The 19,652-nt window shown below is 40.4% G+C and overlaps 1 protein-coding gene across 4 annotated transcripts in view; it reads left to right on the forward strand.

Annotated features, from left to right (window-relative positions):
- The window catches only part of gramd1a (GRAM domain containing 1A), a 44,443-nt gene that overhangs the window by 4,389 nt on the left and 20,402 nt on the right, over positions 1-19,652 (forward strand). For 2 of the 4 annotated variants that reach the window (XR_003273949.1, XM_026186015.1), the window contains exons 3-4: positions 853-1,752; positions 18,838-19,063. Coding sequence is in view for 3 of the 4 variants with exons in the window: in XM_026186015.1 (XP_026041800.1) it covers positions 1,289-1,752; positions 18,838-19,063 (690 nt within the window). In the remaining variant the exon portion in view is untranslated. Of the gene's footprint in view, positions 1-852; positions 1,753-9,500; positions 9,796-18,837; positions 19,064-19,652 lie in introns of those variants that run through there. The other 2 variants (XM_026186017.1, XM_026186016.1) reach the window with 2 other exon arrangements.

The following is a 19,652-nucleotide window of genomic DNA, read 5'->3' on the forward strand; positions in this document are numbered from 1 at the left end:
AAAGAAGTGTGGGGTTGTTGCTGTTATTTCTGCCCATTTAGTAAACATAATTCTGCTTGAGGTATAAGTCAATTGAACCATATCGGAAAAAAGGTAGTTGAATGTTCCCTGGTGTATAACTTTTCTGACAAAAAAATTCAAATTTTTTTTCTCAATTTACAAGCTATCTTAGAAAACTGAAAGTTTACTATGAGTTGAGGCGTCTTTGAGGTATATAGGTGGTAGCTGTTATTAGCTATTTATTTTATGTTTCCACAGGATCCATTGAACAGTTATGGCTGCAGGATATAAAACTCCAGCATCTCTTAATGTTTCAAACCTAAAGCAAATAAAACTGAGCAGGGAGGGGGCATTGCGCTTGAAATCAACCCTTTTAAATCAACAAAGGCTCTTTCGGGGTTTTTGGATCTCTTGTTAATTCACAAATAAAACAACATTTACACCGATCAGTAATGTTTATCGGCTAATTTACCCCTATTTGGCTTGTTTGATCATAAAGGTTGCGTATCTGTTCTGGAGCAGCTGCGTTTTAAAAATTGGTCTCTTGAAGCTTTAATTAGTGGCTGTTATCTGAAAGCCCCAACATTCACCCAGTTTTGGCTATTTCAGAGTTTCTTGAAGGGAGAATTTCTTTAAATGATCCAAAAATAGTCAAACATAAATTAGCTCATTACAGATGAATTCTATTGATCAGTCTTCTGATAATCATTGCTGTCTGACAGAAATGTCTGTAATCAGTTAAACCATCACTTTAACAACTTGTATGTGAGGAAGCAGATTTATGATAGCTGTGGTCAGGTCCAGGCAGGCCAGCGTTTTGAACGCCAGGTTTCTGCTCTTGTTGCTCCTCAGGTGGCTCCTTCCAGACAGTGCTATGTTTTTCTCTGAGGCTCCTTATCTCAGGAAAGTCTGCCTAAACTCAAAAGAGTGAGACTTCTAAGCTGAACACAGAAGTGGGAGGATCGCAGAGCGTTTTAGCCTCTCGTTGCCAGCATATATGTACAGACTGGACAGCGGGAAGTGGATTGGTTGAAGAACTGAAACTGAGACTGCCAACAAGTTTTCTGCTGCGTATTTTTTCTCTGCAAGAAACCCTCAAACCTGTTCACTTGAGAGCTGTTTTGCCTTTTTTACCACTTCAGGAGAAGTTGACCAGCACCTTCAGAAGAAAATCTGTTAAATTCACAGGAAACATGGTGCGTAATCAATAAGTTGCTGTCTGTGGCCGACACGTGGTCGGTTTTAAATGCTCGTCCTTCTTGATGGCCTTGACTGAAAAGCTCAAAAGATGACGATGTCCCCTCCTGCAAGACCAGAGGGCATGACTCTGGCTCAGCCCATCCCCGTCCCAATGCTGACCGTCCTCCCGCCGTCCTCGGACACAGAGTCCTGGTCTTGTTCGCCTAGTCCCAGACCCCTGCGCTCCGACCGACCCCGTGGCTCCCACCGTAGTAGGACAAGAACCAAAAGGCGGAAACAGGAAGAGCAAGGCTGTGCTTATAAGCCGCAATGGGGCAAAACTCCACAAATCGTGATACAGTCGTCCACAGAGAGGGGAGCTGTTCAACATCGGAGTCCCTCGCCCTCTTTGGTTACTGAGATGGGGACAGCGAAGCAAGGTCGGGACAGTCCGTCACATGACCTCCTCATACCGCCGTCTCGCTCCTGGTCTCGTAGTCCGTCACCCAGCCGCCGCTCTCGTTGGTCCCTCAGGAGCCTGCTCAGCAGGGACTCTGACGGAGACCGCTGCAGGTTAGTGTGCTGGATTCAGTCAGTGATTTATTTGTTTTTATCTACAGTTTATCTGCTCCTCATGGCACAGGCCAAGCTCAAGCTTTTCTTTTTACCTTCAGTGATTCAAGTGAAGGTTCTTTCTTATCTCGCAGCACATAAAGTTCAGGAGGTCAGAACAGAGCGTCCGCACCGTGTTCAGCAGCCTCCTGGGTATTCTGTGCTTACCGCTGTGTAAAAACATCAACCGATTTGCATTCAGGCCCGCTGAGACGGCGGTGACTCACACGAGCTGTGCAGCCTCTCATCTGTGCACATTTGGTGAGAGATAAAAAGCACATGACGCTCTCAGTCATATTTTTCTCTCTGAAACTACACGAGAGCAGCTATTTTGGATTAGGGTGAAGGTAATTACCTAAAGCTAGTGAGGACAGGATGAAAAGTTTTTCTTTCTTTTTTTATTTGTATGACATATAGCCAAAGTTCGTACAGTTAAGGAGGAGGAAAAAGAGAAGAACTGAGCTGTATATCCAGGGTTTTTCCTTTATATGTAAAAATAGGTGTGGGCCTTCTCGTAAAGCTTATTTGGGTGGCTGTAGCTCAGGTGGCAGAGCAGGTCAGCCACTAATCAGAAGGTCGGTGGTTCGATCCCAGGCTGCATCCTGGCTGCATGCCAAATATCCTTGGGCAAGATACTAACCCCGTGTTTGCCTACTGGTGGTGGTCAGAGGGCCCGGTGGTGCCTGTGTCCGGCAGCCTCGCCTCTGTCAGTGCGCCCCAGGGCAGCTGTGGCTACAATGTAGCTTGCTATCGCCAGTGTGTGAATGTGTGTGTGAATGGGTGGATGACTGAATGTAGTGTAAAGCGCTTTGGGGTCCTATGGACTAGAAAAGCGCTATATAAATGCAGGCCATTTAGTATATGTGATATAATGTGCCACAAACAGGACTTTAATATCACCAACCATTCCCATGTTATTACCGTGTATCCATATAAATGGCCCACCCTGTACTTATCTAAGCAGCACTTTTTTCCTCTGAAGAGATGAAGAGATTATGTTCACAAGTAAACCTGAGGATGCGTTATCTTGTGATGGTGGCATTACATTTCGTGTCAGTGAAACTGTTTCGTCAGGGTTTGGAGTCAGTCTCTGCGTGCAGCTGTGCAGCTCATTTCAACATCTGTGCATTAACTCTTTATAACTATTTTTTTGAACAGTAATAAAATATATATATATTGCACATCAGGTCATCTTACATATTAAGCCAGCATATTCTGCTTTAGCTCTTTTGCACACATCTGTTTCAATATCCATATTTTTGCCTCTTTTTCTGTCATCATTTATTTATTTGTACTATTTGTATTTATATGTTTTATTCTATATATTAATCGGCATCTGTGGGTGGACAGCACAAGAATTTCATTGCACAGAGAAATGCCTTTTTCTCTTGTGACGCATGACAATAAACACTTTGAATCTTGAATCTCTAACCTGTTAGAAACCAGCTGCAGCACATTCGACTGAAGCAAGTCGGGTCCGGTGTGCTTCTGCAAAGCTTGATATTACTTAGGCAAGCTCCTTTTTCATGATTCTGTATTTAAATGTTCAATCATAGCTTTAAATATATTTTGATTAAAGAGTTGTCATCTCACCTTTCTACAATTTATTTTAAAAAAAAAAAGCTCAAGGAAAGTTTGTGTTTAAGCTGAAAGTAAATGAAGTTTCCTTTTTTATTCTTTAAGAAAATAACAATTTTGTGTCTCCAGGCAAATAAACATTTCATAACTGCAGGGTTGTTTTTTTTATTGTTTTTACCTTTACTGCATTACAAAGGATTCTGTGTGTAACAGCGTCTGAACCTCACCTAAAGAAAGCTGTGTCCTGGGTGTGATTGTGCTTTATGTTTTAACATGTTTAGTAGTTTGATTCCACGCAGAAGCTCATTAGTCCACCACTGTTCTCTGCATGTGGCTGCTGTGCTGTGCCTCTGTTCCCGCGGAGTTTCCCACTGGTTGTTTTTCCTCTTCTCTGCGTAAAAACCATAATCAGTGCTGTGGCAATGGCTCTAAGAAAATGCTATAAATGATTGTTCAGAGTTTGAACAGAATTATGCGGGTGGGGGTTAAAGTTCACAGCCTCTTCTTCCTGGAATCTCCCAGAGGAGCAGAAAGGGTCAGATCTGGTTACTCCAGGTTCAAGTAAAATTTAAACCGTTTATAAAGGGATGAGCTTGTTTGGGCAGTGTGATTGATTAAGGATGTATTTGTAATTTAGTTACAGGACAACTTTAAAATGATGAATTATGAGAGGAAATGTACTTTTCACCTTTATAGACCAACAACAATATAGCCTTATGATGCCAAAATAACTGGAGATATGATTCCTGTACCTCGTGACAGAATCTACATAATTCTCTATTTATTTTCCTCCCAATTTCTAATTATATGTATTTATTTATAGCTGAAAAGCTTTTATGCGACACATGTCTAAGAAATCCTCCCGTTTTGACTAAAAACTCATTACAACACAACTTCTTTTATTAACATGGGAGTGTTTTTATCTTAGCTTTTCTTTCCTCCCACATACCATACCAGTCATTTGTTTTTGCAGATTACCTGTTAAAATCCTGATTGAGTCCAAGTATGCTATGATGTCAAATTTAAAAAAACAAAAACCTAGAAGCAGTCAGATGGCAGGATCGCAGTGATAAAGCAAAGACTGTACCCTGTATTTAAACATCAACATCACTGCTCCAGATGACCTGAGAGGATGGTGTGACTTTGAGGACAGAACCCGGGTTATGTAAACTGTAAACAAAGAAAATGAGACCACCTCTGAAGGAAAAGCGGAGCTGAGTCAGGCACAAGGACCAGAGGCGGGTTCCTGCACTCTTTATCTGTTCCTCGGAATGATGACATCACCTCCAGCCAATGGGAGCGAGTTCCTGGTCTGATGATGTCATGTGAGCCCAATCAGATGAGGGATGTGTGGATCACTGCAGTGGGCTTCTGAGGGCATGCACATGAACAGCTGTGCCCTTGTCCTCTTCATCAGCGCCTCCTTTTATTGACCTACTTATATTGTTCTGCAGCATATTAATGATTTTTAATGTTCACAGCTGACCCGGCCAGTGAGGATTAGGGAGGGTTTTTTAATGGTGAAAGCAAATGTTTGTGGAGCTTAAATGGAAAAGAAAACATTTGGTTTAAATAATGTTTGGTGAAACTGGGGCTGCACAGGTTTCAGAGTTGTCACAACATTTGCATGTTTCCCACAGATTTGTAGTTTATTCAGGTTGGGATGTGTCTGCAGTGAGTTGTCAAATAGGGCTGCCACGATTAGTCGACTAGTCACGATTACGTCGACTATCAAAATCGTCGACGACTGATTTAATAGTCGACGCGTCGTTTGAAGCTTTGTAAGATCACAAAAGACGCAGGAATAAGTAGCAGGATTTAAGAGTGTAATAACGGACTGAAACAGAAGATGGCAGCACTGCATGTACAAGGATGCCAGCTGCCGTTAAACCGCGAAGAAGAAGAAGTAGCTCCGTCCCAGAATTCATAGCGCAGCCCAGCTCTGTTGTCAACAATGGCGGCAGCTAGTTAGTTTTTATATTACTCTTATTATTCTTTCCGGGTCACAAAATAAACGTTTAACATATTTTCAGGCGAGAATGTAGCTGTGTAAACCTCAAATATCTGCTCAGTTTATCAAGACACCGCATATTTTCAAAAGCGCTCCGACGTTTTCGGAGACGTCTGTTACCCACTAGCTCGATAGCTAGCCGGGGGCTAGGTCACTAGAGCCGTGAGAACACCGGACTCCCGGCAAATCGTTTTCAAACCCACTGCCGTCACTTAGCTTAAAATGTTATTGTTTGGCTTTTTTCAGTATTTTATTTGTTCCTGAGTGAATCGGTTTGTCTGAGATTAAAGTTATAGTTTTTACACAGCTGAATAAACGTCAAGCAGACAGCTGATTATCAGAAGTGTGAGATGCTCGAGAGTTTACTCCGGTGTCCTGTTATATTTTAGATAGCAAGGAGTTTATTAAACTTCACCGAAACAATCTGCAAACTTCATTAAACTTTAATAAACTATCATCTTGTCTTTATTTTTAATTAGCACAGACCTGAAACACTTAAAGCTGTAAGCTAATGATAGTTATATAAGAGCAGATGCTGCTGGTGCAATAAGCTGTACGCTGTATGTCCAATGGATGATGATGTGATTAGTCGACTAATCGCAAAAATAATCGGTGACTAGTCGACTATCAAAATAATCGTTTGTGGCAGCCCTATTGTCAAATATCACGTTGAATTATCAAATCAGATTGATAATGGAGCACCATGATGTGAACTGACACTGAGGAAAAACAGCAGCATGACTGAGAACAGTTTTCTTGGACTAAACTGTGACTCAGCTGTTCGAGATGTAAGATTTAATAATAGAATAGAATCATAAATGTAAATTAAATAAATTTAAAATATGAAATATCTGAAATAATACATATAATGTCTAATAATAATAACACAAAAGATGCTCTATATTATGAAGTGGACCCTTCAGTAATACAACAGAAAAAAACCCAACAATCATATGACCCGCTGTGACCAAGCACTTTGGCAACAGTGGGAAGGAAAAACTCCCTTTTAACAGGAAGAACCCTCCGGCAGAACCAGGCTCAGGGAGGGGCGGGTCTGATGGACCACCACTTTAAAGCTGTTCTTGTCTTCTGGTGTTGTTTTGCAGAGGACACAGTCTGAGGTTTGTTGTGTCAATGTTTTATGTGTAGAGTAATCAGTACAAGAGTGCACTCCATCAGTTTCATTTCATGGTGTAGGTTAAAGTTCAGCAGCTCTGTTTCCTCTTCGTACAAGTGCGTACATGCTCGTTCTAAGAGAGGAGTCATATACTAACATGATGTTCAGCCCTATAATGTGAGCATAATCACTCGCTGTATGGTATTAACTGATAATAACACGTGACTCATGTTAGTCACCGCATGAGTGCAGCTCTTCTGGATCACACTGCGTATATTCATTTGTTGCTGGTTTTAGGAATTGTTTTAGAGTTACTCACTTTTACTGGGCAGGACCTCATGTCAACTTTAACCAGCATTAGTAGTAATCAGTGAGGCTGCTGACTGACATTTGGAATAAAACAATACATGTGTGGTGTCTTTGAGCAAGAGGAATCTTTGCTTCTGTAATTGACATCGTATTTATTTAAACAGGAAAGGGGAGCAGAACTCATTCATAAGCAATGCTGCTTCAGTGCTGATGATTTATATATCGGACTGTGTCGTCATATGAAGTAATAACTGTCATTGTTCTAATATTTTTCCATGCAAATGTATTAGAAATGTTTTCTTTAATGTTTTTTAATGACATGTCAGAATCTTTTATTTGCTCTATGCTAATTTCCCACCATGAGGCATAGTGGGCTTCATCTTTTAGACCCAGAAGCCATGTCTGTGTTTTATTCGGTCTGTGTTGTTAACTACTAGCATGCCTGCCGTTTTGCTATTAGCGTAGCTTTAGCCACTATCAAGCTTCCTCCCCATTTGCGTTGATGGGTTGGGCTTCTTGTTTCCTTAGAAACAGACATTTAAAGACCTGCATGTTGAATCCATAATTCTAGATTTACCCTGAATGTCAGCTGCATGGAGGGCTTAATGTATATAGGTTAAGTGCTCTGTGAATGTGGTTTGTAGTCTAAAGTGCTGTGAGTCAGTAAGAAGAGCAGTATGAAAATGCCAGTCTTCTTGCAGCTTGACTGAAAGGCTTTTATCCATAGCTGTAGCCTCATTATAACTATATGTGGCTGCAGTATAGCGGGGGAAATACTGCATGCATGTCAGTGAAATGAAGTCATGCACAATCATGGTGCTAATACTTCAGCAGAGATGATTGTGATGTTTACCTGTTACTATACCTTCACTGCATGAAACAAAGGAAATAACATCACTGATGGGGAGAAAAATGCTGACTACTGGCCCTGATAATCGCACTGTCACTGCTTTAACCTGGAGTTGTTAATTAGCTTTTGCAGTTGTATTCTTTGGTTTGTGTTACAGCATGTACCCTCACAGGCTCTGAGGTTTAAAGTAAGCAGCTCTTTGTTTGGCTGCTCTTTTACGGTGCATTCATCTGGCCTTACACATTACCCGCTTGGTGCATGAGACTCTGACATGAGTATGAGCCATCTGTGGGTGAACCTCAGAAAAGCAGATTACACACAGGGAGACAGAATAGTGGAAATGTGGGCCTAGCTCAGGCCAGTGTGGATTATGATGTGGACTGTAATCCAGAGGGATGGACAGAGAGCCTGAGGGTTAAAGGATTGGGTGGGCTCTGGACTTTGGCCAGGTGGACTCACTACAGGCAGACGTGGCCTCTGTACTGTCAAAGCTAGCCACATTGGAGTCGTGTTTGTAGCTTTACAAGATGCTATACTTGAACACATTAATAGGTAATGACCCACAAACTAACAAACCTTGAGGTTAGCTCCAAAAGTGACCATCCCCATGGACTCATGTGTGAAAATACAGTACAGCCTACTACAGAGCAAAGCAGTTTTTCTCTTTGTGGATAGTTTCCCTCCTCATAACTGGACACAAGGTGAGTTATTAACCTGCACAAAGTCAGCGCGCCTGTTTTGCTGAGTGAGATCCTAGGGCTTTAGCAGGCTGTGACTTGGTACTAATTTGCAGATATATTTGCTCATGTGATGCACGCGTGCACTTTATGGATGGCGCTTGTTAACAAAGCTTGCTAATATGAGCTGAAATCAGAATATTTAATCTGTGTTCTATATGCAGAACAAAGGCCTTATTACAGATTTTTTAAAAATTGATTTATAAATGTGTATTAACTTAAATGTTAAATCATTTATATTTTAAAATCTGCAAAACAATAAATTGCAACGTAATTGGGTATAAAGTACAGTATTTGAATCGAACATAAAGTAGAGTAGAAGTAGAACCTAGTCGTATTTTAGTGGGGATCATGCGACACACCCCTGGATATCCATCATGGATGCTTGTAGAAGTCAATAATTCACCTGAGTTAGTAAATGTTCAAACTTAACGAGCTGCTGACTGTGAGGAACCACTTCGTCCTCATCGAGATGAAGCATGATTTTCACCCTTTTCATTGTAAAGAGGTGCTCAGAGGGGGTTATATCATGACACCGATCCTCCCACCACTGCCTTTGGACTCAAGTGCTGTTAAACTTAAGACTCCCATTGGATGAGAGCTCTGATAGGGCTCGTAGTGGAATTAAGCAAATACTTTACCAAACTACGACTTTTAATACACTTTTACTTGAAGTATCCTCACATACTTGTCTATTTGCATGTTTCTTTATACTTGTACTTCACTATATTCTGCATTTATTCTGAATAAGTTTTATTGATTCTTTTTAAGATTTTAATTCAGACAAATCCAGTTAAGTTGAAGTTCGTTTCTTTGGTTTTTCTCCCTTTCGCTGATATCCTCTGTAATACTTGACCAGCTTTGTTGTGTATTTACTGCTGATTCCTGTGGGGCCCCATGCCTTGTCCTTGCCCCGTGTGCCACCCTCCACCCTGAAACGCCCCTGCCCACTTCATTAAGGTAGAAACGGCTCAGTCGGACTTTTCATCCTTGTCGATGCCATCAGTTGAGCGGTTTACAAAAAAAAATACACACGGAGCCTCCTCCCTCCCTCCTTCTCTCACTCCCTTACTCCTCCTCCTGCTCTTCCTTCCCCCACCTTCCCCCACCCTCCCCCTATAGTTGCAAAAGGATTACGGATGGACGCAGACACGGCAGCCCGTTACCGGGTCTTGCAGTCGGCATAGGGAGTAGCGGTGTGTGTCCGGTACCGGCGAGGTGCAGGGGCGTCGGCCCCGGTGGGAAATTAATTCGGATTTATTGAAGGAAACGCGGCAGAAGAAAAACCCTGATAGCGGCCGTGCTTCATCTGCACACTCCGAGCAGGAACACCGGTGCCATATTCCTGCTGCGAGGGTTTGTGACCATCAGCTGGACCACAAACGCCTCATGACATGTTCGAGTAAGTGGCATAAAGGAGGGAGGATGGCTGCTGTGCAATGCTCCGCTTTACGTACCCACACAGGTCGCATCCTGCAGAGCCCGCCGGTAGCACGGAAGCGCAGCAACAGCCTGCTGATAGCTTCATCCCGCAGGTCCCCCACCCTCCCTCCATCCGCCCAGCCTCCATCCTGTGCACAGGCTGCTGCTTTAGCTGAAAACGTCTCGCATATTTCCCCTCTCCTTGGACTTTGCTTCTCTGGCAGGTTATTAGGTCGTAAACGGGCTCAGCAGACCGATTGTTTTCCATGTGCTAGCTGCACATTAGCTGATCATCTGTCGGATTTAATGGGTGACAGGATAGAGGACAATATTTAAGCTAATCCCTCCTCCTGGGTACAAGCCCTGCCCAGTGACTGCATATCATTTGTTGGTTTCTTTGAATGGACTGAGGTCCGGACAGAAGAGCTGTCCATTTCTCATCTAATCAGTTTTTTAGTTTTTCACCTGTTTGTGGGGGGTTTGTGTCTTTGTGTGCGTGTATATCTGTCTAGATGGATATAAATATATATTTTTAGTCCGTTTGTTTGTTTTGCACTGTAAACAGTGCCATAACTTTATAATATGTGCTATATATGTAGATATAAAATGTATCTGTTGCATATTTTGAAGCATAATTACAATCAAAGGAGGGTAGGGATGGACTGATTTATATACATACATACATACGTTTCACTTATTGACCATATTGCAAATATTATTTTACAATACCAGAGTTTTACTTAACTTGGTATAAATGGAAATATTTCACATAACTTACAAGTCTTTTTTTCTGTGTCAGTATTGAAAAGCAGGGCAATCTTTTTAAAATATTTGGATATGAAGAATGTGGCTAAAATGATTAGTGCTTTAACAGTGTGCATATGTATACACAGTTAAAATGGAATAACTCACGTTCCTGTATGACGTCCTGACCTTAAGAAATCCATCTTAAAGCAGGCATATGTACACAGTGACTGGTTAAAGTAAGAGTCTCAGAAATGTTAGCCAGCTGATAATACTTGACTTAAAGTACATATTATATTATTTTAGAGGAAGCAGTTCTCTAGTAAATTCTCATATAGATATAGAAACTCTTCCTTTCTGGTAAAACGTAGTACTAATCATCAAAGATGACGATGGTGTAAAAGAGGCACAGATTTCCTCAGGTGCTCTGATCAAAAACATCCTTTTAAAAGCAAATTCTGCCCACTCAGCAACCATCTCGAGCCTTTTTAGGGCACTTATTTTGAAGCTTTAACATATGACGTGTAATTTCAGTCTTTGCCTAAACATAAGAACAGTCAATTTTTTACTTTTTTTTATATCTTGGAAGTTTCAATTGTACAGCAATCTTCACCAGTTGTGGATCCTCCCACAGATTTCGGTTTGAGACAGAGATTTATCAAATTTGAACGACTCAGTTCCTTTGAACTATTTTGCAGTCAGCATTGTTTAGCCTGTGCATACAGAGTTGTTTTTGGCTCAGATTGGGGCTTTTTGGCTGTTGAATATCTGTTGAATTTAAAACATGCAGCAGATAAAAAAAGAAAACACACGTATGTAGCATTTAGTTGCCTGATCTAATTGGACTGTATGTCCTGTTAGATTGGACAACTTTATTCTTCAGTAACTGAAACTCCTCCAGTTAATACAACTGGCTGAAAAAAGAGTTATGTGGAAATGTGATTATTGTCTTTGTTATAACTAAAACCTTTGTTCTGCAGATAGCATTTGTTTGTCCCCACAGGGAATATCCCTCTACCAACATGTGTGTTATTTGGGATTTTTATTGACTTATCAGATGATCAGAAGTGACATAAGTCTGTTGATTTCCAGCTAACAGTCTCATGTTCTTTACTGTATATGATAACCATGCTTACTGGCTGTCTTAGTCACCCCCAGAGGTGGATTCTGGAAAATCAGTTAACTATTATTATGATAGGAAATAAGTTATGTTATGAGGGTTTATGTGACAATAGTTGGTGGTGCTTGTTGTTAAATATGTTGTCGGGATGAGGGTTGCTTACGTCACGGAGAGTTGTGAAAACCTCAAGTATTGTTTTCCTTTTACACTTGAGCTGCCGGCGGATTTAAACCCGGGATGTAAACGCGTGCTGACACAGACTCACATCATTCAGTGTCCTCACACTCTGCTAGCTGACCGGCTGCACAACAAGCCTATTTAGAGGCTCTGCTGCCCTGCGTACGTTACCTAAAGATAGCTTAATGCTACTTGACATAATGCTCCCGTGATTAGCATCACTGCTAATATTTTAAGGATTATTTCCCTGTAAAAACAAACCCGGTCATGTTTACGGGTGACTCCCTCAGCTTCAGTTCTCCTTGTGGTTGTTTTTGGAGGTTATATCATTCTGACTAACCTCCTCCTCCTGTTTCCTCATGAACTCCTGATACTGAGTTTTTAAGCTAAGCCTTTGTGTTAATCTCAGCCTTTGTTTTTTCCCTAAGTTTCCCAAACTAGTTAAGAGCACAATCACATGAAGGAAGTGATGTTGGCATCATATGACCAATCATAAACAAGGACAGGTCTACTAGTGGCTAGAGGTGGGAATCACCATACATCCCACGATACGATATTATCACAATACTTAACGCACGATACAATATTATTGCAATTTTTAAAAATATTTTGCGATATTCAGATTCTGTACATGAAGGTAAACTTTATCAATATTCATTTTATCTAATATCAAAGTCTCACACTCAGTCTTTCTCTCATTTCAGTTTTATTGTTGACAAACTGAACAGTTTGTATTACAGTCTAGTCCAACTTAACTGAATGCATCCATCTGGTACAATTATAGCTATTCTGAACTATGCAATTTGTGAAAACTATGCAGCCCATTCAGCAACTGAAGAATTTGAAAGTAAATTAAAACAAAATATAATTTTACATTAAATAAAAAAGTTTTACATTTAATTAAAATAAAACATGTCTTAAATTAAAATAAGTAAACTGTCATGTTTATTGCTGCCAAAAACAAAAGTTAAACACATTTGGACAGTGAAGGAATGTCAGGATTCTTGCTCAGAAAAAGGATCAACATGCTCTGAAGTCAGAGCACAAAAACCTTTTTTGTAACAAAATATCTGCTGTCCCTGTATCGATAGCAAACAAAATATCACGATACTACACAGTATCGATTTTTTTCCCCACCCCTACTAGTGGCAGAGCAGTGTACTTTACAAACAGGAAAACTATATTTTAAATATCCGAAGAGGTTGAACACTGTGTATCCCTTTGTACAGTATGTATAGTAGGGTTTGAAGTAGGTAAACCTACAAAAGCACAATATTAATAAAGCCAGGAGAGAAAGCTGACATAAAACAGGTGATTTGCTTTAATGAAAGTAGTCTGTCATGTTTGTCGTGTAAGTCTTGATTCTTTCACTTTCGGGTCCATAGGGACTAAGTAAAGCGCTATACAAATACAGGCCATTTACTTTCAGTCACAAAGACGTGACGTTAAATGGTGTAACAATTTATAGTACTTGAAATTGAGTACATTCAAGGTCAGCAAGGTCTCAATTTAAGATTTTCTTATATGAAAACTTAAAATTACTTCCATATAAACCTGCTTTCAGCCAGCAGGGAGATAATTCCTCCTGTATTATCGGTTTCTTATTGATCCTCGTCAGGGAAAGATGAAGACTCCAAATGGTTTTCAGACTCTTTTACTTACAATGTCTGTTTTTCACTAAACTCCACTAACATGCCTCAAAACCTTTATCAGACATTTTTAAAAAATCCAGCATTAATCTAACGATCTAAGAGGTTTCTGCCTCAGGTTCAGATGTCATGTGATATTTGGTTTCCAGGTGTCTCTTTAGCTTGCTTACTATCAATGTTCCCTCTAATTTTTCATGTGTCTGAGCAAACACACAAACTCCCTGAGCGTCCCTTGGACCACTGTGAGCGACAGCAGACGTGCACTGTGGTCACGCCAGCATCGAATCCATCCAAGTTACATGGTTTAGTAAAATAATCAAATTACAGCATTTACATTTATGTTAGACGACTTTTAATTAACTGCTTTAGCCCACTTACAATGAAAATTTAAAAAAACCTTGTTCATGACCTGTGTAGCATGTTAACACTATTGGAAGGAAAAATAACTTTAACTCCAATTTTGAAAACACAACTTTATTATTATTATTTTTATAAAGCTCTGACTTGTATTATGAGTCTGTGGTCTGGGAGAGAGTCTGTAACTCTGTCTGCAAAATACAGGATATACTGACCAATGTTGGGCAATTAATTATATAGTTACTTCTCCAAAAAAGTTACTGAGTTATGCAAACAACAAAGTTTTTTTGCAGCTGTTTACCTAAAAATGCAGCCAAGGCGTTTTTTTAAATAAACATTTCAAACTATTTACAGAACAATCAGCTGTTCTGCATCAAATCTGATGCCACACAAATTATTTGTGCCGCTCCAAAAAATAATTTCTGTCCACTATGAGATGAAGGAGAACATCAGCCTGATACCTGCAGGCCTGACAGCAGGAGATGTGTCACTGCTGTAACACCTGTAACACTCAGCAGTCGCCTCATTGTTCTGACACACACAACAACACTATTGACTACACTACACACTAACTACACAAGATCTGCGCTAAACGTTGCAAATCTCTCACATCTCAATTCCGCCTTCACTCCTAAAACTCCCCCCTTCCTAAACCACTAAATGCCATGTTGCCATATCATTTTTTGATTGGTCCACATGGTACATTTTTCCACCAATGGGAAATGCTGGGGGGAGGTTTGTTTTTGCTCACAGGCTTTCGAGCGTTTTCCTTATCAAACGCAGTTTTTACTGTTCCTTCCCGCAGTAAATATAAACAACGACAGTATTCGGGGGGAAAAAACAAACATTGCAGATATTTTTATCATAACTCTGGTTTTACGTGGCCGATCAACACGATTTAAAAACTGGTATAAAGTCCTCACTTTTTCCGTCAGTTGTTCCGTCTGTCCTGCTCACATCTCCAATGGTTGTACACGTTGTCATTAACGTGGCTTCACTCCACATCAGCCGCTTTGCTCGCTAAAACACCGGTGTCGCACATAAGGACGCTGTCATAGCCTGTCAGCGACGTTGATTGGCTGCGTATATACGAATGTGAATCGCATCATTGGCTGGACTTTGGGATAAGGTGGCATCGTTCTAATCCCATACGGGAGCAGCCAGTCACTGACTCACACTGCAAAACAGAATTGTTCAAGTTTTAATTTAAATTTAAATTCAGGTGAGATTTTTTTATTTGTTTTGTGCGCAACACAGATTTTCTGTGCGCAGAGACGTGCCCGCAGTGCGCAATTGCGCGCGCAGCTTAGAGGGAACATTGCTTGCTACTATATTTTTGTTTAGGAAACTGCTAACAAATGGCAAAGGTTTTGTTTGTTTTCTCTTTAGTTCATTTTTTGTGATATTTTAAAGACAAAGTGATCAGTTTTATCTTCTCACAGATGTTTTCTTTATGTCATTCGTCACATTTTGTGCAGTAGAACTTCGCATCAATCAAATATTATTCTGAGCTCTCTAAAGACATCTGACCTCCGTACTCCATGTGCTCCGAGGCCTGAGGGATCTCCTGGGAATGGTGGTGCCACTTTTCAGAGACGTGATTGATCAGTAGGCGATGGTCTTTGTAGTCACGAGGGCAGCGTGAAAATATTAGTTTACTGATTGAAAGCAAATGAATGCATGTTTTGAGTGTGTCTGCCTCACACTGCAGACACAGTGAGGTTAAAGCTATGAGTGTATCAGCAGTTCTTCTTGCTTTGGTTTCTTGTATTACATTTGTAACTGTAGCCCAAAAGGAGCTTCTTTTAAATCCAATCCAGGGATTAAAATGTGCCTCATATCATTTTATATTTGGAGCTCATTGATTCTTAAAGCTACATCCAAACATTTTAAATGCTAATGAATGAATAATCATTTTATTTGTAAACGTTTGAACATTTATTGAAGACTGTTACCAACTCGCTTTAGTCATATCTTGAGTATAATTAATTTGCCAAGAGGAGATAAAAGAACCAGTAATATTTGAGCAGGAGCACTTAAACATCAAGTAAATAAAAAAAAAAAACGTGTTTAAATAATGCTGATTATTCAAACAAGCTATCATGCTGATAGCCGCGTGCCACGACAATAATGCTTTAGCAAATTTAATCTGAAAACCAAAAGCAGGTTAAAATGAGCCAAACAAAAAACCACCTTGTAGCAGACGCTCTAACATATAGTTGATAAGTGATGGGCTCACAGTTAATGACTTTTTATGAGGGGAAAAAACATAAAAAAAGCTAAAGATGAGATTTACTGATGTTAAAGGTATTGACATTCAGATTCTCCATGGAGATGATGTAATATTGTTATCCTGAAATCATTCGGCTGTGATAATGGGGCAATAAAAGCTAGTGTGACAGCGCTAAGGCCTGAAATACATTGTGTGTGTCTTTTGAAAGACGGGAATATCTGTGATTGACTGATGATGACAGTTTTACTCACACAGGATATGGATGTATTTCTGAAAAAGAAATCTGGACTACTGCGTAGGGCTGGGCGATATGGCCTAAAATCTGTATCGCGGTATAATTTGAAGCACGTGCGGTAACAATATATATCGCGATATATTCTTTTCTTCTGTATAATGTATTTTCCACACTATAAGGACTTAAAATCCTTTAATTTTCTCAAAAATCGAGAGTGTTCCTTATGTATGAATTCTGGTTGTGCTTACTGACCTCGAACCGATTTGGGCTGCAGAAATCTGTTAAAAATGTTTTAGTGTAACTTTGGTAAGCAGCACTGCTTGATGGATTGTCAGAGCATTACGGCTGCCGTAGTGAGGAGCTTCGGAGTAAGCTGGGTCCAAAACTCCGTCTGCTTCAGGTCCCAAAGTCAAACGAACACTGAGAGTTAAAAACTGTCTAAATTCTTTCATCTTTAATAAAATCATCAGCGTTGCTGCTTTACCAGGTGTAACAATTAAGTTTAACATCCATGAAAACAGAATTTATTAAATTTAATTGAGTTAGAAGTTAACAGGAAGTTAGCTCGCTAGTTTACACCTAAACATGATATACCATGTTCTGACTGAGAGATTTTTAAACTAATTCAAACGTACAGCTCTGCTACCACTTCCAACATAAATGAAGACAGAAAACTAAACAGCAGTGGGTTTGCAGGGTTACTGAAGTTGGACTACCTGGTATATAATGTTGTGCTACGTGATTGCTAGCGACACAGCTATGTTAGCATAACATTAGCACAGTGAAGCTGGAGGATGAACGCCAACTTTTTTTCCCGCTCGATAAAAGTTAACGTGAGGGATTCTGGTGGTCAGGGACAAATGCAATCGCATAGCAGGATGCTATACACGGGCCAAACTTCAGTCAGGAGAACAACTGAGAGCATTCATCCACAATACGACTGCGTTCCACTGCGTTGTGGCATTAATTCCCAAAGCTAATGACAGTGGATGTTTAAATGTTTTTACTCTACTAGTTTTCTTCTTGTGCTTGATTAATTTGTTATATAAGATGTAAAATGCAGTAAGATTATGATTCCATTTTTTTTTACCATCAAATAGAGCTGGGCGATATGAGATTTTTTCATATCACGATATGTTTTTTTCATTTCAGGCGATAACGATATCTATCACGATATGAGCCAAATAACTATATTTGTAAGATTTAAATGTGCCGTTGCTCACAAGTAAAATGTGAAATAATCAGCAGCTTGTTTTTATTTAAATATTTATTTCCCATAATAAGTTCAACAGGGTAGATGTACTTAAGGAACATGAGACTTTTTCAGATAAATAAAGGCAAATATTGCAAACTACACAAAAGGCAGCCGCTAAAGCGTTTAAGTTTCAAAATAGAACAAACGAAACAGACTAAATTGTCAATTCCACTTAGAAACAAAATATTAATTCTAAAAATAAATCTTAGTTTGTTTTACAGAAGAACAGACAAAACTGACTAACTTTTGTCAATATCAAATAAATCAGAATCAGAATCAGAATCAGAATACTTTATTGATCCCTGGGGGAAATTATTTTTTGTTACAGTGCTCCATTTTAAACCAACATTAAGACAAGACAGACAATACGCTAACTAAGAATAGTACAATATATACATACATACATACATAAGTCACTTATAAATAAATATTTGGAAAAGAAACATGTGTAGCTGTAGCAGCAAACAGTGTGTTAAGTGGATGCGTTGTACAGGGAGATGGCCACAGGCAGGAATGATTTCCTGTGTCGTTCAGTGGTGCTTTTCGGTAATCTCAGTCTCTCACTGAACGAGCTCCTGTGACTGACCAACATGTCATGGAGTGGGTGGGAGGTGTTATCCAACATTGTCTTTATCTTGGACAGCATCCGCCTCTCCGACACCACCTTGAGGGAGTCCAGCTCCATCCCCACAACATTGCTGGCCTTACGGATCAGTTTATTAAGTCTGTTGGCATCTGCGACCCTCAGCCTGCTCCCCCAGCATAAAACTAAATGAGAGAAGCTTGTGGGAAAGTTGTTGTCGCCGTTGACCTTCTTATGTCCTCATCTAAATTTGTGTCTGACTTTTCACTTGTTTACTTAAAGAACTGAATCAGAGACAAACTGAAGCTCGTACGCTGTCGTTCTGACCTGCTGGTGTTTAATTTGTGGCTCTTAGGTTTCAAAGTTGCACGTCTTGATTGGATGGTCTTAACACCCTTTACTAACTGGATTTAAATGCCCCCCCGGTCTATCTGTACCAGTCAAAATGACTTTAGCTGATAGGTCTGGCCTTGCGTGGCCCCTTGTTGGTCCTCAGTAGGCACTTTGTGATGGCGTTTTATCATCAAATGAGAAACGCCTGCAGCTTTTCTTCATAGCACGACATGAAAGACTCACTGGGCAAGTCAAGCAATGAAATGTGAAGCGGTTTCCTCTCTTCTCCCCTCATCTGAACGTTTTGTTTTTTTTCCTGTCTCTTTTTATCTCCAGTACGGCCAGTAACTCTCCACGCAGCACCCCCGGCAGCTCTCCCTCCCTGCGGCGCAGGGTCCTCGGGGGAGGCAGGGCCAGTGAGAATGAGGCTGGAGGAGAGAAGAGCAGCAGTGGAGGTGGAGGAGGTGCTGGTTCGGACGGTGCACTCCCCTCCATACCCTCTGCCTCCTCCCTCTCGTCTGCCTACCCAATCGCCTCTCGCCACTTCAGCCGCAATGCCAAGGTAAGTGAAAATATCTGCTAAGGTGAATCGTAGACTGATCGACACAGCAACTGTGACCTCACAAATGTTTTACCGCTGCCATCTTGGTGTTTTGAAACTGGACTAACAAACTGTCATAGACACGTTGTTATGCAACAATCTTCCATTTTTATTCTAATAATGACCATAATTTACAAAGTGAGCTTCATATTTTATTTAATATGAGCTGAAGCTACTGACATGACCCATAAAGTCATCGGGAAAGTGTTTAATGAGGTCACAGAGCAAGTGTGGAGTAGCATCGGTTTCCCATAGACTTCTATAACCAGAGGTTTTTGTGCAAATAAAGCAGTCGCCTCTTTGCTGCTCGCCACATGCAGCTTGGAGGCTGTGTCCGTGTTCAGTTTGCAGAAATAAAAACGCAATAAACACTTTGCATTTGCATCCAGATTTTCTGCATTGATTGCTAAAAACGGTGGTTCTGATCTTCTAATTAGCTTTATCTAATCAGACTAAAGTAGCTACATTAAACACACTCGATGGTATGCAGAGCAGTTCCCCTCCTTATAAATGCAGCTAGGCTCATGGCAATTTGACTTGAGACTGTCCT

This window comes from Astatotilapia calliptera, chromosome 11 (assembly GCF_900246225.1).
Source record: "Astatotilapia calliptera chromosome 11, fAstCal1.2, whole genome shotgun sequence".
NCBI classification, from domain to species: domain Eukaryota; kingdom Metazoa; phylum Chordata; class Actinopteri; order Cichliformes; family Cichlidae; genus Astatotilapia; species Astatotilapia calliptera.